General features: G+C 37.5%; 1 protein-coding gene across 1 annotated transcript in view; it reads left to right on the forward strand.

Annotated features, from left to right (window-relative positions):
• Positions 1–20,858, forward strand: part of PALMD (palmdelphin) — a 48,946-nt gene that overhangs the window by 19,921 nt on the left and 8,167 nt on the right. The window contains exons 2-4 of the mRNA XM_009069996.1: positions 3,133–3,178; positions 8,184–8,264; positions 13,151–13,281. Of these exons, the coding sequence (XP_009068244.1) occupies positions 3,133–3,178; positions 8,184–8,264; positions 13,151–13,281 (258 nt within the window). The remainder of the gene's footprint in view (positions 1–3,132; positions 3,179–8,183; positions 8,265–13,150; positions 13,282–20,858) is intronic.

The following is a 20,858-nucleotide window of genomic DNA, read 5'->3' on the forward strand; positions in this document are numbered from 1 at the left end:
GCTGATAACAATCTGATCTACTCCATTCACTTCAAACTCACTTTTTGAAAAAGGGAAAGCTTCTTGCTCCTTACCATAATGCAAAGTTACTTCTCAGAGGCAATTGCTTGCTACTAACAATCTATATTACATTGTACATTTATTACCTGAGGTTAATGTCATGTTTCAAAAGAAATCCCAGTACAATGAGTAGGTGTAGAACTGAGGGTGGTTTTGCATGTAGAGTATGGCCAGGGAGAGCCACTACAGCTCTGAGTGACAGCATTTCTTTGCTCCAGTGCTCACACATTGCTCAGAAATGGACAACAGAACTTGCATTTTCAGCTGTGAAAGTGCTTCTGTGGTTCTACTCCTAGGCTTTGGTTCAGGACGCTCCATTATTCTAAATTCCCACACGCTTTTCTGTAAGACTTCATCATGCAACTCTTTCACCTTGTGCTCTAGATTATCATTATTACTCACATTAGGTACTGTATGCAAAATGGAAATGAACAAAGGGATAAGTGAAGCCAAAAAATCCAACCTGTATGACTCATCACATGATACACTAACATTTTCTTCATAACTCAGAGAATCTGTTCTACCAAAAGAAAAATACAGGTTTTTGTTCCCCTTAAAGTTGCAGATGAGGTAAGATAGTTTCCTCTGGATATGTTTGTGGCAGACAGGTTCTGAAAACCCTTGTTCCAAGAATCCTGTGGACTGAAAACACAGCTGTTCAAATTCACTGATCTAACCTTTAGTCTGTGCATATTCCTGTTGGTGCAGCAGGCTCAGGAGGCAGACAAAATGACAGCTGGTCCATTTCTTCTCCTGCACATAAATCCTGTGCAGAATAGGATTAAGATAACTGGAAAACAACCTATTGACTGAACAACAAATCCTGCCTAGCAAGGGGATATAAACAATGTTTAAACAATTTTAAATGCTTAAAGTGGGTTTAAAATACTTTCTTACTAGTAGTCACTTCAAAAGGGAAGCACCATTTTAGAAACCTTCTTCAGGTTACCTCAACTTACTGGTTTAGGTTAGGGAAACACACGTTAAATACTTTTCTGGTCTGTACCTATATAATATCCAAAAGTAGGGTTTTTAAAAGCATTTAAATAATTTTTCAAGCATACATTTCAGAAAATGTTTTACATCATAAAAATTCCAAGCAAAGCAATCCCGTTGATTTTAGGTTGAGCTTGAAATACAGATCTCATTCCTCCACCCATTGAGAATAAGTCTTATTTATATCAGAGTACATATGCTGGCCCAAAACAGACTTCCTAATTTCTGATGCAATCATTTGCTGCTTTAAGTATTTTTAAACATTCTGAAGTCCACATAAGCACTTAAATTTTAAGACGAACTTCATAGAAGACAAAAATTTGTTGGTTTTTTCTGAAGTATAATAAGGCAGGTTATACTAACTTATGAAAGCTTAAACAGAAAGACTGTCTCTCTATTGGTTTCTGCAGCATGAATATATTCAATTCCACAGGGGGGTTGAATTTATTCTCAGATCCATAAACCAACCTAATTTAAATTCCCATGTAATCTGTCTCTTGATATACCTCAACACACTTGCCTTTGAACTTCACATTTGCTTTTATGTGTTAATTTTTTTTAATTTCAGGTGCTGACCAAATGAGGCATACATTAATATGTTAAAAATAAAAGTAAAATCTTCACTGGAGAATAAAACACGGGGTCTCTGCAAGTTTGAACAAAACCTCAGGGTGGATCATAGTACAAACCAAACATTAATGCATCCTTAATTCCAGTGCAGAGGGGGACAGTCTGCTTGTGTGTACAGATGAGTGATGACATACTAGAAAGTTGGAAATTGAAATTAAATATTGATTTCTATTGAATTATAAGGCTGTAACTTCACCATCAAGTGTTTAATTCTGTAACATGTTAGAATTTGCTAGTAATGAACCTGATTTGCCACCAAGATTCAGGTCCTGGCATGTGAAATAAAACCCCTCACCAAATCCTGCAGAGTTTAGTCATCTTAATGAATTAGCAGGATAAAAACCAAACATGCTGACTGACACTCCTGCTGGTGTCCTTACAAAGAAATAAGTTACATGATACTTCAGGTAACAAAGGGATTCCAGATTCACATTACATCTTTATGCTGTTTGATTTACTTAGAATTTTTTCCACAACTGGATTTTACTAGAGGCAGTTCCACTTGTTCTGCAAGTTTCCTAGATTGATTTTGGATGGCTGACTGTCACTCAGGTAAATGGAAAGGTCAGAATGTACGCCATCCCTTCGGAGCATAATGCTGTTTTCAGCAGCAGCACACAGCAAGTCAGCTGAATGGAAACCCAGCATGAGAGCCACTAGCATTTTACACTCATCTTGGTAACGCTGAAATGATGATCCTGAAATCCTTACTTAGACAAAGCTTCCCCTGAGTCCCAGATAGCTGACCAGGAATTGCACAGATTAACACTTGCATTCAATAACAGACCTGACTGCTTAAAGTTTTTCTTACTTTAGGTTAGCAGTTCTAAAACATTTTTCCAGCTATGAAACAGCTTTTCTAAAAATTTTGACTAGGAAACTAAATGAAATCTGCAGTCTCAAAAAACCTCATGCCATCAACACTGCTAATAGTACAACAGGTTAAAACATGCAGGTGAAATAAGTTTAATATCAAATAGGAATAATTAATAAGTTTAAAATATCTTTTTATCACCAGAAGCATAGAGAAAGAGAAGAAAGAGAAATAGGAACATCATAAAAGTTTATTTCTACCACAGTCCTGTGAGATTTTGGTTTGGGCATTTAACAGTTAAGGAAGTAATGGCACGCTAGCCGAGCACATTAAAACAAAGAGTTGGCAGCTTCTGAAGGAAAAGGGCTTGTGCTCCACTGTTCCAACTTGTCAGTCAACTCATGCCAGCACTCTCCCTGTCTGCCTCTTCTCCACACCCTCATTACATGTGTCTGTCTGGACTGATCTGCTCATCTGTTCAGGGACTCTTCTGACAAGTCAAAAATTCTGCTTTCTCTCTGCTCTGGAATTGGATCAAATCACCTCAGCTTTTTTTGTAGCCCCACCAGGAGGCTTTTTGCTTATGGTCTCATTCTATTTTCCTTCACTACTTGTCTGTTTTTGATTTGTAGAATGGAGGAAGCCGAATTGCTGAAAGAAAGATTCCAGGCCATAACAGTAAGTGCTTACGGTTATAACTTGCTATTAAAAAAAAAAAAAGGCTTAGAAGTAGTATTGTGTTAATGAGCTGCTGTGTGTTTGCTGAAGGATGATTTATTCCAGGACAGAAAGGACTTTATGTCTGCTTGAAATTGTTAGTTTTTAATTCTGGTTTATAAACCATTGCTTTAAGACAGCTAAGTTGCCTGTACTGACTTTATTATGGGTTGTATTGCACTTTCAAATTAAATTCAAAGCAGTGAAAGTATGTGTGCAAATCACTACTGGACAGTCTAAAATACACATTACTGTCATCATAATGAGTGTTTGCCTGAAGGTCAAAAGGCAGTTAGAGAATTCCAGAACAAATCAATTTTGCCATTTCACAAGACTGAGAGATTAAAGATTTTTGGTTTGCACTGTGGAACTAAATACAAGTTCTGAATTATTGATGATTTACCATAAGTATTTCTGTCTGAAAAGTAAAGACAAGCTTGAATTAAGCAAATTCCTACCTGTCAGTTTTCAGAGGGAAGACCCAGTGAAGTTATGATGAATAGATTAGAAAATATTTTCAGTTTCTCTTCTAAAGTGAAATCTGACTGATTTATAGTGTGTAAACGGAACCACTGAGTTATTTTTAAAGTAATATAACCTGATGTAATAAAAAATGGCTGAATCCAAATTCTCCTCTGATGTCCACTGAAACTTATTCAGTTACAAAAGAATTAAACTGGAAGTAAACTTGGCCATTTGAGATGAAAGGAAACCTCCAGAGGGATTGCTCTCTCTCTCTCAGGCATTTGTTTAAAAACAAATAATGGAAACAAAGGTATTTTTCACACTCTTAGCATGATAGATTAGTTGTGACACAAACTGGTGGGCAGAATTAAAAAATGCCTTATTAGAATCAAAATAAATGTGAGAAGGCATAACTGGAAACCTGGAGGACTCAAATAGGTTGAGTTTTATTTCGGTTGAGTTTTAACTGTGACACTTGATAAAAGCCAACAGGCCCATTTATCATATTTACTTGAGACCTGACACAAGCTTCAATACGGTAATTTGAAATATTTTAGAGGGTTTAGAGTACATTCGTTTGTTTAATTGTCATGATGTTTGAACCAGGGTCACAACCTGGACTTTGTCTCTAGCGTATGGGCTCAAAAGATAACAATTGTTTTAGCTCTCCAGAGAAGTCCAGGCCTTGCAAGGTTTTATACTCCCTGGGATCTAGGAGGAGGAATGGGGCAGCACTCTAGAGTTAGCATCTTCCAGCTGAATCTTTGCCTCCAGATGCATACTGGAGAAGAACTTTGTTAAGAAACTGGAGCAGCTTCCAGTGTCTTGCATTACGAGAAATAGGAAATCATACTTGAGTTCTGGCCATGACTTATTACACTTACTGTGTAAAGGAACTATTCGTTCTCTACTTTCATCAGTTGACAGTGTTTAATTGAAACACTCAGTGTACTTGTTATAACAGACTGCAGAAATGAAGAATCCTAAATAGGGTGAAGTTTTCATCAGGCTTAAGAATCTGCAGTACAAGCTGACTAGGAAAACAACACATTAAATTTATAATTACAAGCTACTTGGTGACTCTTGGAAGGTTTGTCTCAAGTAACATACCTGGGAATTTCAAGGGCTACCTACCAGATGTTTGCTGTAAAGAATCTAACAGAGGATAGCAAGGGGCACTCAGAGCAGTAAACTGCACCTGCACTAAACCTGATTGGTTTCTGTGCTAAATGACTCCTTGACAGCATCTGGCTCTCATAGAGCTAGTAGGGGTTCCCAAACTGCTTTTCATCTCTATATAGCAAATAAAAAAGGAAAACATTAATTTTGTTGTTGCTACTATTAAATATTTTGATGCTCCCATAGCTTTGAAAAGGAACCTTCCTTTCTTTTTTACATAGCTTCCACCGGCTGATGTATATAGAATACAAAAATTAAAAAAAATCAAATGTGTCTGTTTTGTTAGAGAGACTGTCATATCTTGAAATATGAAAGCTTTAATGTTTTCAATGTTTTTAACCTCTGGAAACTATGTGAAAAGAAAAACAGATTCACTAAAACATTAGCTGCTCCATTGATTTTGACAGTACATGGCATTTGCCATGGGACCAAGGCCACCAGCATTGGCACCACTGTAGAACACTGACACAAGCTAATGGACTTGGCACACAAGATGCTTCACAAGCCACTGCTCTGTGAATGTGTTTCCCTTTTTTTTCAGACAGATCCAGTTTAGAACACAATTCATTTCTATGCTTAAAAGTCAGGAAAGATTCCTACATGTTTCAGTAGGAGTGAAAATTAGGACCAAAGTTCAAGTCTTACCTTGCACTGATGCAAAACAGGAAGGGCTGAAGGTGTTCTTTCATAAAAAGCAACTCCTGCTCACTTTAATAAGAGCATAGTAAGAGAGTATTTGAGGACTTCTGCCAGCAACATGATTATCTACAGGGACAGAGTATGAAGTTTAGTAGAAACACGGATCCCTTAGCTATCCAGGAACAAACATTTATTCCCCTAGCTGTATAGTCAAAGCTTCATAAAGCAAGAAATGATGTGCAGACAAAGCATAGCAAAAGACACTGCAGAAAGTGTTCTAACAGGTTTTAAAAGGCACACAAGGTTCAAAAAGATTCCTTACACTTCTTAGCTTCTGGCATTAGACTAAAATTATATATGTGATATATAGACTAGATATTTCAACCTATGTAATCTGGTTAATTGTATAATGGATGTTTAATAGCAACCAGTGAAATTAAAACATGCCAGAACACCAAAGGATACAAGTAGAAAACTTTAAGAGAAAAAATAAGGGATACAAAAGAACCATAGACCTCTAACAAAAGAAACAGGCAAAAGTTTCATTATTGAATAGGTTCCTTAATACTCAGTTAGTTTATAACACAGTTATTTATGCCTTTACACTCCAATTTCTTTCTGCACAGTACTTTAGTGTACAGCTCCTCATTTCAGAATGCCCAAACTCTTACTACAGCATCTGGTACAAAAAGAATATTTAAATTGACTTAGAATATTTTTATAGTATAATCCAAGTAAAAGTTCATTCTTTGGCTAAGAATCTTATCCAGAACTTTAGCAAAGACAAAAGGAGGTTTCATTAAAATTGTAACAATCTGTAAACGCAAGCTCTTGTCAAGCCTTGCTCATCTAATGATGGGTTATTTAAAAGCCATTTTTACAATGAGATCAGCAATATTTCCTAAGGAAAGGTGTGAAGGCCAGAGACAAGATGCTATGTCTCCAAAATCAGGAATGAGTGAGGTAAAATCCTGCACAGCAGCTCTTAAATAAACTCTCTAAAGAGGGACATTGTGGTGATCCTAGATCAGTAACTTAGTTAACTGCATCAAAGAGCATTGGCAAAAGTCAAAATCACTACAGAGATGAAGGTAACATGTGTCTTGAGGCAAAATCCCCAACTTAAAGAGGCAGAATAACATCATCAAGGCAAAGTTGCAAAGTACAGGTAGTGATTGTAGGTAACTACTGCACTTTCCAGACTACAAGAGAGAGGAGATCAGTCACACTTGTCCACCTACTAAATCCCAGCACACTATCAGTGTACGTGTCCAGCCTGTAGTCCTGCCCTGGATGTGGACAAGGCTAGGTGGTTTCTTCTACTTCCTATCCTTCAACAAACTGTCTTTTAGAGCCTGTGGCCCAACTGCTAATTTCTAATTTCCAGTAACAGTGATTTAGCAAAGCACACTACATCCCTTCCTCTTTCCAAAAAGCACATCCTAGGGAAATGGTGGAGAACAACTCCCAGCCTTGTGTAAACTTTCTATGCTCCTTACACAGAGCTGGCTCCTCAGGTGGGCTGCAAGGACAAGACTCTTCCTATGTTTGAGAAGAACTTAACTCCTTCCTAAACCACAGCTGTTCTAATTGAAAGGAAAGAGGCATTAGCCTCCAGTCAGCAAATGCTTCTGCACAGGACAACAGAAGATTCAATGTACTTCCCTAGAACATACCAAGAAACAAGTGCTGCAGGTGCCATGCCAAATAACAGAATTTTATAGCACTAAAGCTGACCAAGAGAATAGTTGATTAATATGCCTTGTTAAAGTTGGTTTCTTTTGGCATGATTTCTTTCCCCCTGGCTGCTGAGGACACAGAGTCCTAAATCAGTGTTTGGCCTCATACAGAGGAGCCACAAGGATACTCCACGTGACAGTGCTATCCAAAGACACAAGAGGCTCAAGCATTGCCAGCGCTCAGGGACTGTTCACCCATTTCCTTTTATCTATAATCTGTAATAACAAGGATGAAGGTAGCACTATGATAGATCAGCACTACTTGAGGTTTCGGCTGCTAAAGTTCAGCAGCCATGAAAACAGCCTGTGCACAGGCAAAAATTATTTTTTTTTTAAATGAGATGTAACAACATATCTGAAGCTCGCTGCATTTCTTTGTGTTCATCTTTACACTTATTCAGTTAATGAAATTAATTTCTAAGTCTTTGTTTATTCCTATTTATTTCAGCTATTAGGTACAGGATACATAAACTCAGTGCTGGATTCATCGACAGCCCATTTCATTTAGTGATGTATCACAGCTGCACAGTGTAGACCATGCAGACTCTTTCCACTCCTAAAAGATGTGTGGGCTGCCTTAGGAATTTTGGTCAGGACCCATTTTCAGTCTCATTTTGCATGTATAATTCTGCTCCAATGTTATTTCTTTCCATTTTCTTCCCCTACCCTTTCCAAGAGTAAATCACTTTTATTTTGACCATCCCTCCTTTGTGGCCATTAACATGTTTAAATGTACTTCAGAGAAAGAGCAGTGAAAACCATACCTGCATAGGACACTTGAGATGTTGCTGCTAAGAATTATGCACTGCCTAAGTGTCACATAAGCTTTAAAATAAAGCTTTATTTGCATGGATTGATTTCACCCTACTGAACAACACTTACACAATATTTTTATTAACTCATAATTTCTCTAACCAAAGTTCTATTGTTCTCTTAATTTGTAGGACAAAAGAAAACTGCAAGAAGAAATTACACAGAAACGACTAAAAGTGGAAGAGGAAAAAATGAAACACCAACATTTAAAGGTAAGTGTTGGATTTATGTTACTAAAGATAGCCTCAAGTCATTGAGCATGAATAAAGGTTTGGCATTTAGGAATGCAAATCTTCGTGCATTTAAGTCGTGCTTTTACTGTCAAATTTTCACAGCTTTTTGGAGTCTTGCCAGGACCCCATTTGACTTTAATAAGCATCACTCTTTGAAAAAAATTACACTCCAAAGCTAATGTTATTTGATCACTTTCATGGCATAAAATGAGATCATAACCAGGAATAACTCACACATGAAAATTAAGCCTCACATTTCAGACTGGGTGTGTTCACTCCCTAATCCCACTACAGTAACCTCACTTGGTACAGAGTGCAGCACAATCATGAGGTCTACTTGCACCTTTTTCCTAGGAAAAAAGCAGCCTTTTTTTTTTTTTTTTGCTATAGGCTTTTGTCAGCTTGTTTAATGACTCTTTAGTAAAATAATGCTGTTTATTTATATTTTATATGCAAAATAAAAGTTGAAAACCTGAAAATACTGTCCTTAAATATGGCCTGGTAAACTCAGGATTACAAAATCTAAATTACTAAGAAACTAAAAGATCCACCTCTGCAAAGACATGAAATTCCAGTGATTTTTACCCACCACCACTGTTCTTTAAACATCTATTGCAATTTGGCAGCACATGTCATTTAGGGAGATGAGACAAAATCTGTGCTTCTTAGAAACATGCAAAGCTTGGTGTTTTACATACCCTTTTCATTATGTGAGCAGATAAACAGTTTCAAGAAAGATATGTTGAATCTAACACCAGGAGTGTGGTGTGTCTCCTTGAGCAAATGTGAGAGGAACATATTTAAAACAGACTCCTCTTCAAAACAAGCTCCAGATCCTGGGTTTCATCCACCCTCCTCTTTTGTGTCAAGCCAAAAAAATGAGAAGCTATGATAAACTAGTTCACTAGGCCAGGAGAGCCAACACAAAAGTCACTCAAGCCCAAGTTTTATTCGAAAGTAGTTACTCCAAGGACAAGCTTGGCCATCTGTGTAATATCTTGTCTAAAAGGGAGGAGAATATCTTTTCCAAGGCATGTGACTGTCTTCCCCCATCTTAGTACATGGTTACATGGAGTACTGAAAGGTATACTTCAAGTTTCCATGGCCATAAATTCAGAATGACTCTTTTGCCCTTCTTTATAGAAGGATAAACTGATCTGTTCTAGACAACCAGCTAATCCTCACTACTGCTGTGTGCTGACAGAGCCCTAGGGCAGTTTCCTTACAGATTTATTGCTTGATTATAGCTAAAATTAGTCAGTACTATAGAGTTTTATAAGTTAAGAAAACAAAAGCCCACCTTGCACTTATTCTGAAGAAGTTTTATGGAGTTTTTATAGAGGTTAAAACACTCCTTCAAAAAATACTACTGAGAGGGTTTTCCTTAGCAGGGGAATAGAAGATGTGATTTCCCTAGCTGCTCTAAGGAAAATCATAGAGATATCATACAGAAAAGTTTTTCAATTAAAATCAATTATACTGCATATATGAGACAAATCAAAGATCTGTAGTGGAAATGATTCACTTGGCAAAGAAGGATCAACCATATATTTAAATAGATACATATATATATATATACACACACATGTATGGTGTGTAAATACTAAGATATCACAATCTATTTGGGGCAAATGTTGACTACATTTTCCAACTGAGTAATACGACAGGCACCTAATATCAAATGCCACATTATCACAAGAGCATCCTCTGCTTGATGCCCTAGAAGCTGTGTCCTTTGATAAATGTTTATGCTTCAGAGTAATTCAGGTGTTTCAATGGAGTCATACAGCAAAAGGATCTAGTGCATAAATTGCTTTAAAACAGATTTAGACTTCTAAAACATTTAGACACTTCAGTAAATTTTATTAAAGGAACATTTTCCCTAGCAAGTCAGGTTGATTTCACTCATTTATACTCCTATCAGTTGTGCATGGTGAATCGTAGAACTCTGTGACCTATTGAACATAACTCACACCTGTCCCCTAGGAAACTATTGCAAGTCAGTAAATCTCAATGTCATATAGATGTTCTGTTAACTGGATATCACTATCCTGTTCCTCATTTTGTCCTTCATTCCTATTTATAACTCTTAGCAACAGGTTTATTAAAAGGTTGTTTTTGTTTCGTGGGTTTTTTTGGTTGGGGTTTTTTCTTGTATGTTTAGTTTGCTGGCTGGGGGAGGTTAAACTTCCTTTTTGTAAATAGGAATCCCTGCTCGTAACAGATTTTAGTTATCTGGTAGAACTATATTGGAGAAGGATATATCTTTCAGTGCTAGTCCAGCCTTGTTAAGGATTACAGTGGAGTATATACCTGGAACACACATCAGAAATTATTCACACAATTTGCAGAATACTGTCACAGTACTCCTGGTGTGACCATGACCTATAAAAGAAAGTCATTCCTTTCCAGGACTTTGGCCATTCCCATGGTCTTATCACATCACAGTGTATAAACATCCCTTTCCCTTAACACACCTAGCCCCATGCAAAATGCACACCTAGCCCCATGCAAAATGAAAGCGCTTTCACGTCAATGCTATAAGACATGCACAACCTAGCGCTGAGCTAGAGACATTTGACATGGAAGGAAATGAACCTGGCAGCCCCAAAGCAGCTGCTCCTGCACTGGTTTGTGCTGCTGCCTGGATGGAGCAGCTTTGAAACTGCCTTTTGTTCAAAGGCTGTTTCCAAACTGCACAATATGTCATTCTTTCACAAATGGCTAATTAAATGAAATAGATTACATGGCATTTACTTGGGAGCAGCAGCAAACTACTCTAGAAAAATGCAAAAATAACACTATTGTGTTATGATTGTATTTAGGGAGTTGGTTTTCTTGGGCCTAACCCTATACATACACGAAACTTTTGTTTATTTCCGTAGATATTATCAGTTTCTGAGACCTACATTGGCAGCCCTGCTGTAAACCTCACAAGGAATTATAGATTTATTTTTGGAGACATCAATGCTAGACTAATTCAGTTCCAGCCAGGATCAAAGCCTCACTTTGCTAAGAGCCCTACTTATGATTAAAATCTAAACATCTTGATTGAAAGGGAATTAATAACTCTGTTCCCTCCAGTTTGAGAACACAGTATTTTGTGGTCAATAAGAGTTGTGCCAACACCAGGCTATATGCATCTAGCAGATCACATAAAACTATTCTATTAATATCTGCATTTATTTCATTAGAGCCTAAGGCACAATTGCCAGGAAGTGCTGCCAAGTGGTTCTACAGAGTCAAGGCTCAAGACATCAGTCTTGAGGAGCCCTTATTTCCCACAGATTTCCTAGTACCATGAAGTGCCTCAGACTTCCCAACAAGCCTGTTTTAGACCCACTTACTATGACATCAGATATATCACACATCAAGCAAGTGCAAAATTGCTTTTAATTGCAGTCAGGTCCTATATACATCCTTCTCTGCCTTTTGGGCCTCAGTAATAACCTCACGTAAAGTACACAATAAACAGAAAAGTGCAGGAAGCAACAGTTTAAGTGACTCAACAGAGAATGCAGACAAAGATTCCAACAGCCACTGCAGGCAGCACTGAGGTTAATGCAGCCTTCTTACCAGTGCTGGGCACAGCTCTTCCTCAAAGCAGCAGTAGTCAAAATTCAATTTAATCTGCATCCACATCCTACAATTAACAAAACTATATAGGAGGGGAAAAAACAAAAAACTTAACATAGAAATCAGACAGCTCAAGGAATCTAAATTATAGTTAAAACATTCACGGTTAATTAAAAACTTTATATGTATGCTTTTTCCCCTGTTGAAAGAGTTTTACTAAGAAGTCCCAGATCCTTCCCCCAGGCAGCAACTGGATTTATCTTCCTGAGTTAGACTGAAAGGAGTACAAGGAGTGCAAGAAAGTTTGCATGGTTTACAACTTCCAAGCTGCAAATATTAACTTATCCCCATGAATACCTTTTTTTCTTACACCAGAAGTATTTTAGAGAACTCTGATGATTTCCAGGTGCCACTGCCATATAGTAAAGCAGCTGTAGGAAGCAATCAGTGCATACAGACGTATTTTGCAGAATTTGACAGCACAGCTGAGAGAGCCACTTACCTATGCACATGCAGTACACCCATTTATAAGCCACTACGGCACAGAAAGAACTCCACGGGCACTAAACAGGTCAGGACCTGAATACATAAGCCCTGGATTGCCCCTACAACAGCAGTTTTAAATACATTGCAGGTCTGTTAAAACACTAACCAGACATCAGCTACCTACACTCCACCTTTCCAGTCCTACTTTTACCCCACACATCTTCAGCAGATGAAAGGAGGGTTCACTACCATAATTACCCAAGATCCTTTTAAGCTCCAGGGGTAGCATTGCATCACTTAACTCCCTAGAGATCTCTCCCTCCTATACAGTCTTATTTACAGAAACTTTTGCCTTTTATACCTCCTCCCAGAATTTATGCAGTGCCATGTACTCAGAAATCAGGGCTATTGAAATAAAACTATTGTATTTCTGGCTGGAGCCTTTTGCATGAGTGTGTTATATGTATGCTTTGATACAACTGGTTTGCTTTATTGAGGACACACACACCACTGGATCCACTTATCAATATCAGTCTGTTACAGACAGCAGCCAACACCCTCTATGTATTTGTTGGGGGGATTAATAAAATGGGATGTGGCTCTTAATGAGTTTGATTTTACATCAACCTCAAAGCACAAATGTTTAGTATTTCTCTTTTGGTGGCACTCACTGTTGTTAGGTTGCCTCAAGCTAGATAGAGCACAGGAATGGAGATGACATCTACAGCATCAAAACAAATATGGTAAATGGTTGAATACCCTAACTTTTAGGGTTCACTTACTTTTCTATTTTTACCCATCAGAAAAAGGCCTTGAGAGAAAAATGGCTCTTGGATGGTTTTAGTTCTATGACCTCAAAAGAGCAAGAAGAAATGCAAAAGCAGAATCAAGAGGACCAACAACGAACTCATGAGCTGGAACAAGACATTTTCAGGTAGGGTAGTACCCCTGCCCTTGTGTCTGGGTTAAAATGGTCCCTTTTTAAAAGTCAGTAAGACCTAAACATATACAACTTACACAGTATAAAGCAATCTTTGTTATGTTTTCTAGCCAGCTAGAATTAGGGAGTATACAATGAAAGCTTCCATACTGTGAACTTTATCAAGTTGCATGCTACATTGTAGAGTATTTGTTTCTCTAATTCCAGATATCTCTTTCATGCTCTATCCAATAGATCTAAGCACAATATATGGGTTTTGCTCTGAGATAGCAATTGTTGAATCAGAACTTCAAAGTAACAGCAAATAGGTTTAAAAGTTCTTCAGTTTCATTAGGTCCTGCACAGCCTTTAATACCTGACTTTTACTACAACATGGCACTTCAGAACAGAACATGCTGCCTATCCCTGTTAGCATCACTTGCTCATTTTCACTTTCTTATGCTGTTTTGCACACAATTTATTCCCAGAAGCCTGTTACAGCAAAGGTATTTTTCTACCTTTCATTAGAGATGTTACTACAAATCTCATTTCCTAGTGCCTCACTGCCACACAGGCCTAACATTAAACTGCATAGACAGTCCCACCAGTGACTCCTTTATTTAGTGCAAACATTATTCCAGGTGCTTATTAGCTTCAGTTAGCCCTTCCCAAATACCAAAGAGCTATGTACACAATCAGCTCCTTTCCTGGGTCCAGGCATACTGACTGGTATGCACCCACAGAAATGTTCCTGCTTCTTTAGATTCTGGAAAGTTTCATCATCTTTTTTGAGGCTTCTTCCTCTATTTCAGTTCAACAGCATTTTCCTCGATACTTTTTTCTTCTTCCACTGTCCTCCTACACACACTCATTTGGCAAATCTGTCACCAAGATTACCCCCTCTGGTTATCTCCCACCTGCTTCCCTCCTTTCTCTCTCTGACACAAACAATAACTCCCCCTTGGCTGGCAGGCAGCAGCCCAGTGCTACTCTGTCCTATGATTATGCTGACTTCTTGTTCAAAAGCACTTTTCTCAACAGAACAGCTTTTTACACACCTCTCTACAATTCTGTGTTGCAATGGTAGGAGGTAGACAGCATGCTCTGAAATATCCCAGCAGGTTGTCAGTAATCACCAGAAAAGAGCACCACGATGGGGAAGGACTGACTAAGGAGCAACAAGGAAGTTGCACTGAACAAGTAGTTCCCCATCAAACCACTGGAAGTTCAGCCCTTCTCCAAGTACTGGAAGGAGAGACTAGATTTTCAAAGTTCTGTTGACTTTGAGTAAAGCCTGGAGGTTTAGCAGATCTCTCCTTTATGCCCTAAGAAATTTGGTGATGGGAGATCTATAAAATTTTTATATTTTTTTTAAAAGTCTCAGAACCAAGTGAAGAACTGGATTTGGCATGTGGCTGTGCTGGTGGAAGGATGCTTTTATTCTCCTGATATAGCCTACATCTAGACTGCTGCCAGCTCATTTGATGATACCCAAGTAAAGAACAAGTGAAGCTACTATAGTAGAGGTCTGAGCATGTCTATGCCACTGAAAAGGAGAGATACTGAACTCCTGACACAGTGACTGCCTTAAAAACAGTGAAATATTTTAGCAGGAAGTAGAGTATCTCCAGCACCTAACTGTAGTCTGTCAGCTCATAACATACCTTTAGGATTCTCTGCACCTGAGTCACTGGAATTGAGCTATCTCACAGAGATGCTGGCAGCAGGTCCTTCTGTCCTATCCCTAGAAAGACTTGGAATGCAGGATTAGGACAAAATCCTGCCTATACTAGTAATTCAGAGATTGTTCACATATGTAATGTCATTCCTATGTCTTGCAGAATCTAAGTTTATGACCACAGTTGTAGTTTTTTGGCACTGTTTTTGCTATTGTCCTGAATTTGTCATCAGCTCAACTTTTATTTCCTCAGAGACCAAAACTGAACACACACAGTGAGCTTCACTTTTCTGGATGTGGCCATATAAACTTTTTTAGCATGATTAGAATTTATCGTTATTACAAACAGTGAAAGAGTAAACCAACTGGAGCTTCATACATGAAAAATGCCTTTAACTCATGTACGAAAATTAGCATCACAAAGGATGCTGTAGATCTATAGATCTAAAACTTGACAAGAGATTATAAATATTAGTTTATCTGAATTAGAAACTTCCAGATCTTTTAAAAGATGCCTGTAGGCATTTAAAGGAAGATTTCTAAATACATTTGTGGTTTAAGGAAGGAGAAATTAAAGTGTCTAACTCATTATTTGTCCCAGTTGCATTTTCTTAAATCTCAACATGGGTCACCTCAGCCCATCTCTATTTTTTGATACCTACAAGGACTAGATGCAGAGACCCTGCCAATGGGCAAACTGTGTATTTGCATGACCAAGATGACACACATAGCACTCAAGGCAGAGGTTCCTCAGCTCAGAGTCAATGTACACCTGAGCCTGTAACAGCCTAACTATGGAAATATGCTTATTACCTTCTCACTGGAATTTTGGCTAGAGACTTAATTAACCCTCACCATGCACAAAAAAAAAAAAAAAAAAATCCGTTTCAGAATTTCTTTCCCATGTAGGTGGGATGCAGGGATGAAAGATTTGATGTGTTGGTTTTTATTTGCTTTTCTGGTTTTTTGTTTTTGCTTGTGGATTTGTTTGGGGTTTTTTAGTATTGCTGATATTGTTGGGGTTATTTTTTGGTTTTTTTATTTTCTATTTTTATGTCTGCTTTTAGGAGAAAGGCATGAATTCTTTTCCTACATAGTTCCAGATTCAGTTAATTACAAGCACAAGTAATGTTTGCATATCTAGATGGCTGATATTCTGACCATAAACCAGCAATTTAAATGCTAATGAAAAGTCATAAGCTTACTTGCAACTGTAAGCACTACAGTGGAAAAAAACTGCAATAAATGCTTGATGGGAGTTGCTGGAATTTCTTCTCTTATCAAAAATATTATTCTTTTTCCAAGAATATATGGCTATTTGTTTTACTATTCTTGCTGTTTAATGAAACCCATGAGTGGTTACTCTTTTCTTTTTATATATGCTGCTTTTTCATGGCAACTGATTTTTTTCATGACAAACTAAGCATTTTCACAGCTATTTGTTGTTAACACCATTGTTACCAACTAGCTTGTCCTGCCTCTGACCCTCTCCTGGGAAGTTCCAACAAATTGCTTCCTCCTTAAAATTATTCCTACTTGTTGACATACATCTGAAATACTTCAGAATTACCTGTAGTGAAATGATTTCACTGACTACATCAGCATGAAATGATTATTTAACAAAGAAAGTGTAACACAAAATGACATGCTGATTTCACTCTTATAACAACAACTTCACAGGTATAATGCATCCTGGAAATTAAAATCAGTACGGAAATGCTCATTACATTCCTGAGCCACTCTGAATTAAGAGGGCTTAATTCACCATTGCTGAAGGTCTAAAGACAGTCTGGAGGTTTGTAAGGCCTTGATATCAAAAGAAATATTTTCATCACTGATACATTTAATCTCCTAAGCAAACAATATACACACGTTGGAGTCTTTGGCAGCTTTTATCTTCATGATACGCAGAGGACTCAGAAAAGGAGGTTTGATTTTACAGATGGAGAACAGAGGCAGAACAACATACCTGGAGTCATGCAGAAACTGCCCTCTGAACTAGTCTTTTTGCAGGTTTATTCTTATCAAGCACCTTTTGCTGTAAAGTACATTTTCTACCATTCCTTGACAGCTGTCTGCCAAAGGCTATTATCCATAAAAAACATCCATGTTGCCTTCCAAATAGCATTACATTTTGTTTATACATACTCCAGCCATTTTCAAACTAGCCAGTAGGGATACAGAAACCTAGTAACAGGGAGTTCAGTATGAACAATGTCCACTACAAATCCTAAAATATGCACCATACAGTACTTGCACAGTGCTTTTCCTATGCCATAGATATCACCCAAGCAAACAAAAGCTTGTTTGACCTTTGACTTGTCCTGTAAATCGAAGATTGCTAAACTGATCCTGTAGACATGTCACACAGCAGAAGTAAGATAAATTATTGAGGCTCAGTAGAATTCTTTCTTCTAAGCATCTTTTAAAATTCACTTGATTCAGGTGTATTCTGTCCACTCTAATGATTTTTCTGCCTGAGTTTTATCTTCAGTTAAAAAAAAATCTAACTCGCTTTAAAGTCTTTTTGAATACCCTTAGACCAGTCTTTGTTTCTTTCTGCTGAGAGGACAATTGCAATTGTAAGCAGATTATTTCCAGTAGTGGCCTGGGCCTTCCCATCACCCTCCTAAATGGGACCTCTGTTTTGAAACATTCTTTACTGGGGTGTCAAACAGAGCAAGTTTATGTCTGCTAATCAGTTCAGATTTGAGCATTTTTTAATAAAAAGCAGAGTTCCATTCTTTGTATCAACGACAAAACAGTGAATAGCAAGTGGCCTGAACCACCTTTCAGACAAGTCACTGAATGCTTTGGTTACAAACAAAAAATTACATTTACATTATCTGTCCTATTTATCCCCTTTACATGTTAGAAGCTTCAGTGAGCCAAGTGAACATGTCCTTGTTCAGGGTACAAGCTGAATGAAGAATTAGGAGTCCTGTTTTCTCATTCAATCTTCAACTAATAACACTCATTCTTGATGGAATTAGTTGCTAAACAACATACTTAAAAATGCAGAACAACTAAGGTCTATTCCATTGTTTGTAATGTGATACATGAAGGCAGACTAAGGCTCTACTTCAGAGCTGCTAAAGCATTTGACTCACCTCAAAACATGTGAGAACTTGCTAAACTGCATTCTCCTCTCAGTCAGGAATTCTCCAGGGTGGTATCCTCCTTTCTGCTTTTCATTCTTAAGCTGCACATATTTTCTCTGGGGTAGCAGTGGTGCCAACCCCACCAGATCAGCTGGTGGCCAACAGCAGCCAGGTAAACGCCATAGATTTTCTTAATTTGGCTACTTCTTTGGCAGAGGAACCTTCAATTCACTATCTTGGCTTTTAAGGTTTTTTCTTTCATCCACTCCTCTATACTACTTATTTTCCCCTCTCAAATAATAAGCACTACCCAAAGGGAGAAGGACAAACATTCAAAGGATTGATTTAGTACAGGAGCTATGTCATACTTCCATTTCTCCACAAAAACCAGCAGCACTGTCAAAAGACAGTTTCTTATAACTGCTAGTGTAGCTGCTAGTCTCTTTCAAGGCAAATACCAACTGTGATATAACTCATAGAAATGTCATTGAGTTAGAAGTTTCTAAAGATTTAAACACACCACAAAGATCCTGGCCTAACTTTTCAACTGTGTGAAGCCATAAGGACTTCAATTTCTTTAAACTATACAAGTTGCATCTCCTATAAGTTACAATTCAACAAATTCCAGTGAGGCCACTCACAACATCCTCTGAAAACAAACCATAAAATCTATGTCTATCTACAAGTATGAGTGCAAAAGATATACTTAAGGTCTAGAATCCCATTAAATTGTATGAGAATTCTTCTGTAACCTCACTGAGCACTGAATCAGTTCTCTTAATTACCATATGAAGTGGGTGTTGCTATGGGTGTGAGAGCATATATAAACTTCGATAATTTTTTTATTACCTAGGTAAATATATGGAGTTTATCATCTTTGATTTATTTGAGGTTGTGTTTTCTCTTTCTTCCCACTCCTCCCTTTTTTTTTTTAATACCTTCAGGATGTTTTCTCCACTTCTTTCCACTGTGTATCTATGAGTGTTTAGAGTCAACCTGAAATAAACCCATAGTTTGGGTAAATGTTTTATCACTTCATTATGCTTCTGTGAGTTTTTAATGATTAATTTGCACATTATGACAATATTGCAATCAAGTCTCATCTAAAAACACTTCAATATATAAAGACTGTTTGTAAGAAGTGCAGAAATATGGCACATGGTCATTACATTACTTTCTTTTATAGCTGTCCAAGAACATTCATCTCCATTAAAAAAATTTAAATTTTAGCACTATAATCGGTACCTTTGAGCAGGGTTCTAAGGGAATCTTGCAGAGCTGAGGTCTGTGCTAGTGTTAGCTGCTTTTAAATATATTTTTTTTTAGCTTTCACTTTTATCCTAAATGTATTTTTCTTCCCATCTCCATTCTGAGGTCTTTGATAACTTTGTATATCAAAAAAGAAGATAACATCACTAACAGATAAAACTCCATGTAGTACCCTGTTAGTGTAGCTCTGTGTATGAGTCTACAAAGGGCAAGAGCCATCATGTTAATTCAGACTCCTCAAACAGGCACCCCAGAAGGAAATAAATAATGCTTATCTGCTGGCCTGCATTCAGCTGCTCTGGTCTGCTTACTTCAAAGGGATGACAGACTTTTATTATTAATATTGACTTTGGTGTAGTATTGTGCATCCTCACAACTGGTAAAGAATAATTCGAAACATAACACAATTTGTTCCATTAGGGTTATAGGCAAACATTTCTATTACCCTATTTGTAACTTGGTCCCAGAGCATCTAGTTGTAACTATTCTGACTGACCTCAGAAACTAGTGATATCAGTTGCAGCTGCCTTAAGTCTACAGTCATCAGTTTCTGACATAGATTCAAAACCAAGGGAAGGCATATTTGACTCAAATACGGAAGGATTTGAAATTTGCTTTTTTTCTTTTTCAATTAAGTTAGAAGAAGTTCTTTTGGAATGAAAAGGTAGATGAACCAGAAGACTGAGACATTCAGTTCAAGTCCCACTTCAGAGTTAAATCTGGAGTTGATTATAGATCTTCATGGAAAAGTGGCTTCCCAACTACTAGGCTAATAAGACATATTGCTATCTAAACCCCAACAAATAAGCACTTATGCAAAAAGGAACAGTCTTGTCCAAAAAGAATTTTTCAAAAATAGGACACAGGACACCTGCTCAAGTCACCAAAGAATTTGATTGAGATACTTTACCTTATAGGTGTGCTTTAGGCCACGACAACCAGGCATAGCTTTCTCCCTCTCTCACACAGAGAGTCAATATTTTGTCCTGGACCTTTCTGTCTAGAAGTGTTTGTCATATACCTTACTGCTAAGAAAATAAAAACTCTAATTAGGAAAAAGATGCCTAAATCATTGTACTCATCTTTAACATGCAAGAAACCATATATATAGACTTAACATGTAAAAAAGAGGGATGGAAAGGGAGCTGTGACTGGTTTTAAGTAAGATACAAACCTACAGCAAGTGTAGATAGCCCAAAAATTTTGACTGCTAAGTTTCAATCTTCTTTTTATATAACAATAAAGGTTTTAAAAGAAAATACTTAGCACATCAGTCAAGGTTTAACTGGTGGATAGTTCTGTTTTACACCATTAAAATCTGACAGAGTAAGTTAATTGCCAAGTAGCCTACTTAAAGAATATCCAGTTTGTGAATTTGTTATCCATAAGAGGCTTGTAGTTTTCACTGAGTAGACCTTGGGCACAATTAAGGCTCCTCCTCTAATGAAAAGGTCCCTAAAAAAATTAACATTCTCAGCTGATAAACATTAACCTTCCCAGCTGCTTGTCCTAGGTGCATTGTACCAGTGTGTATTATGTGACTG

Source organism: Acanthisitta chloris, unplaced genomic scaffold, assembly GCF_000695815.1.
Source record: "Acanthisitta chloris isolate BGI_N310 unplaced genomic scaffold, ASM69581v1 scaffold5272, whole genome shotgun sequence".
NCBI lineage: Eukaryota > Metazoa > Chordata > Aves > Passeriformes > Acanthisittidae > Acanthisitta > Acanthisitta chloris.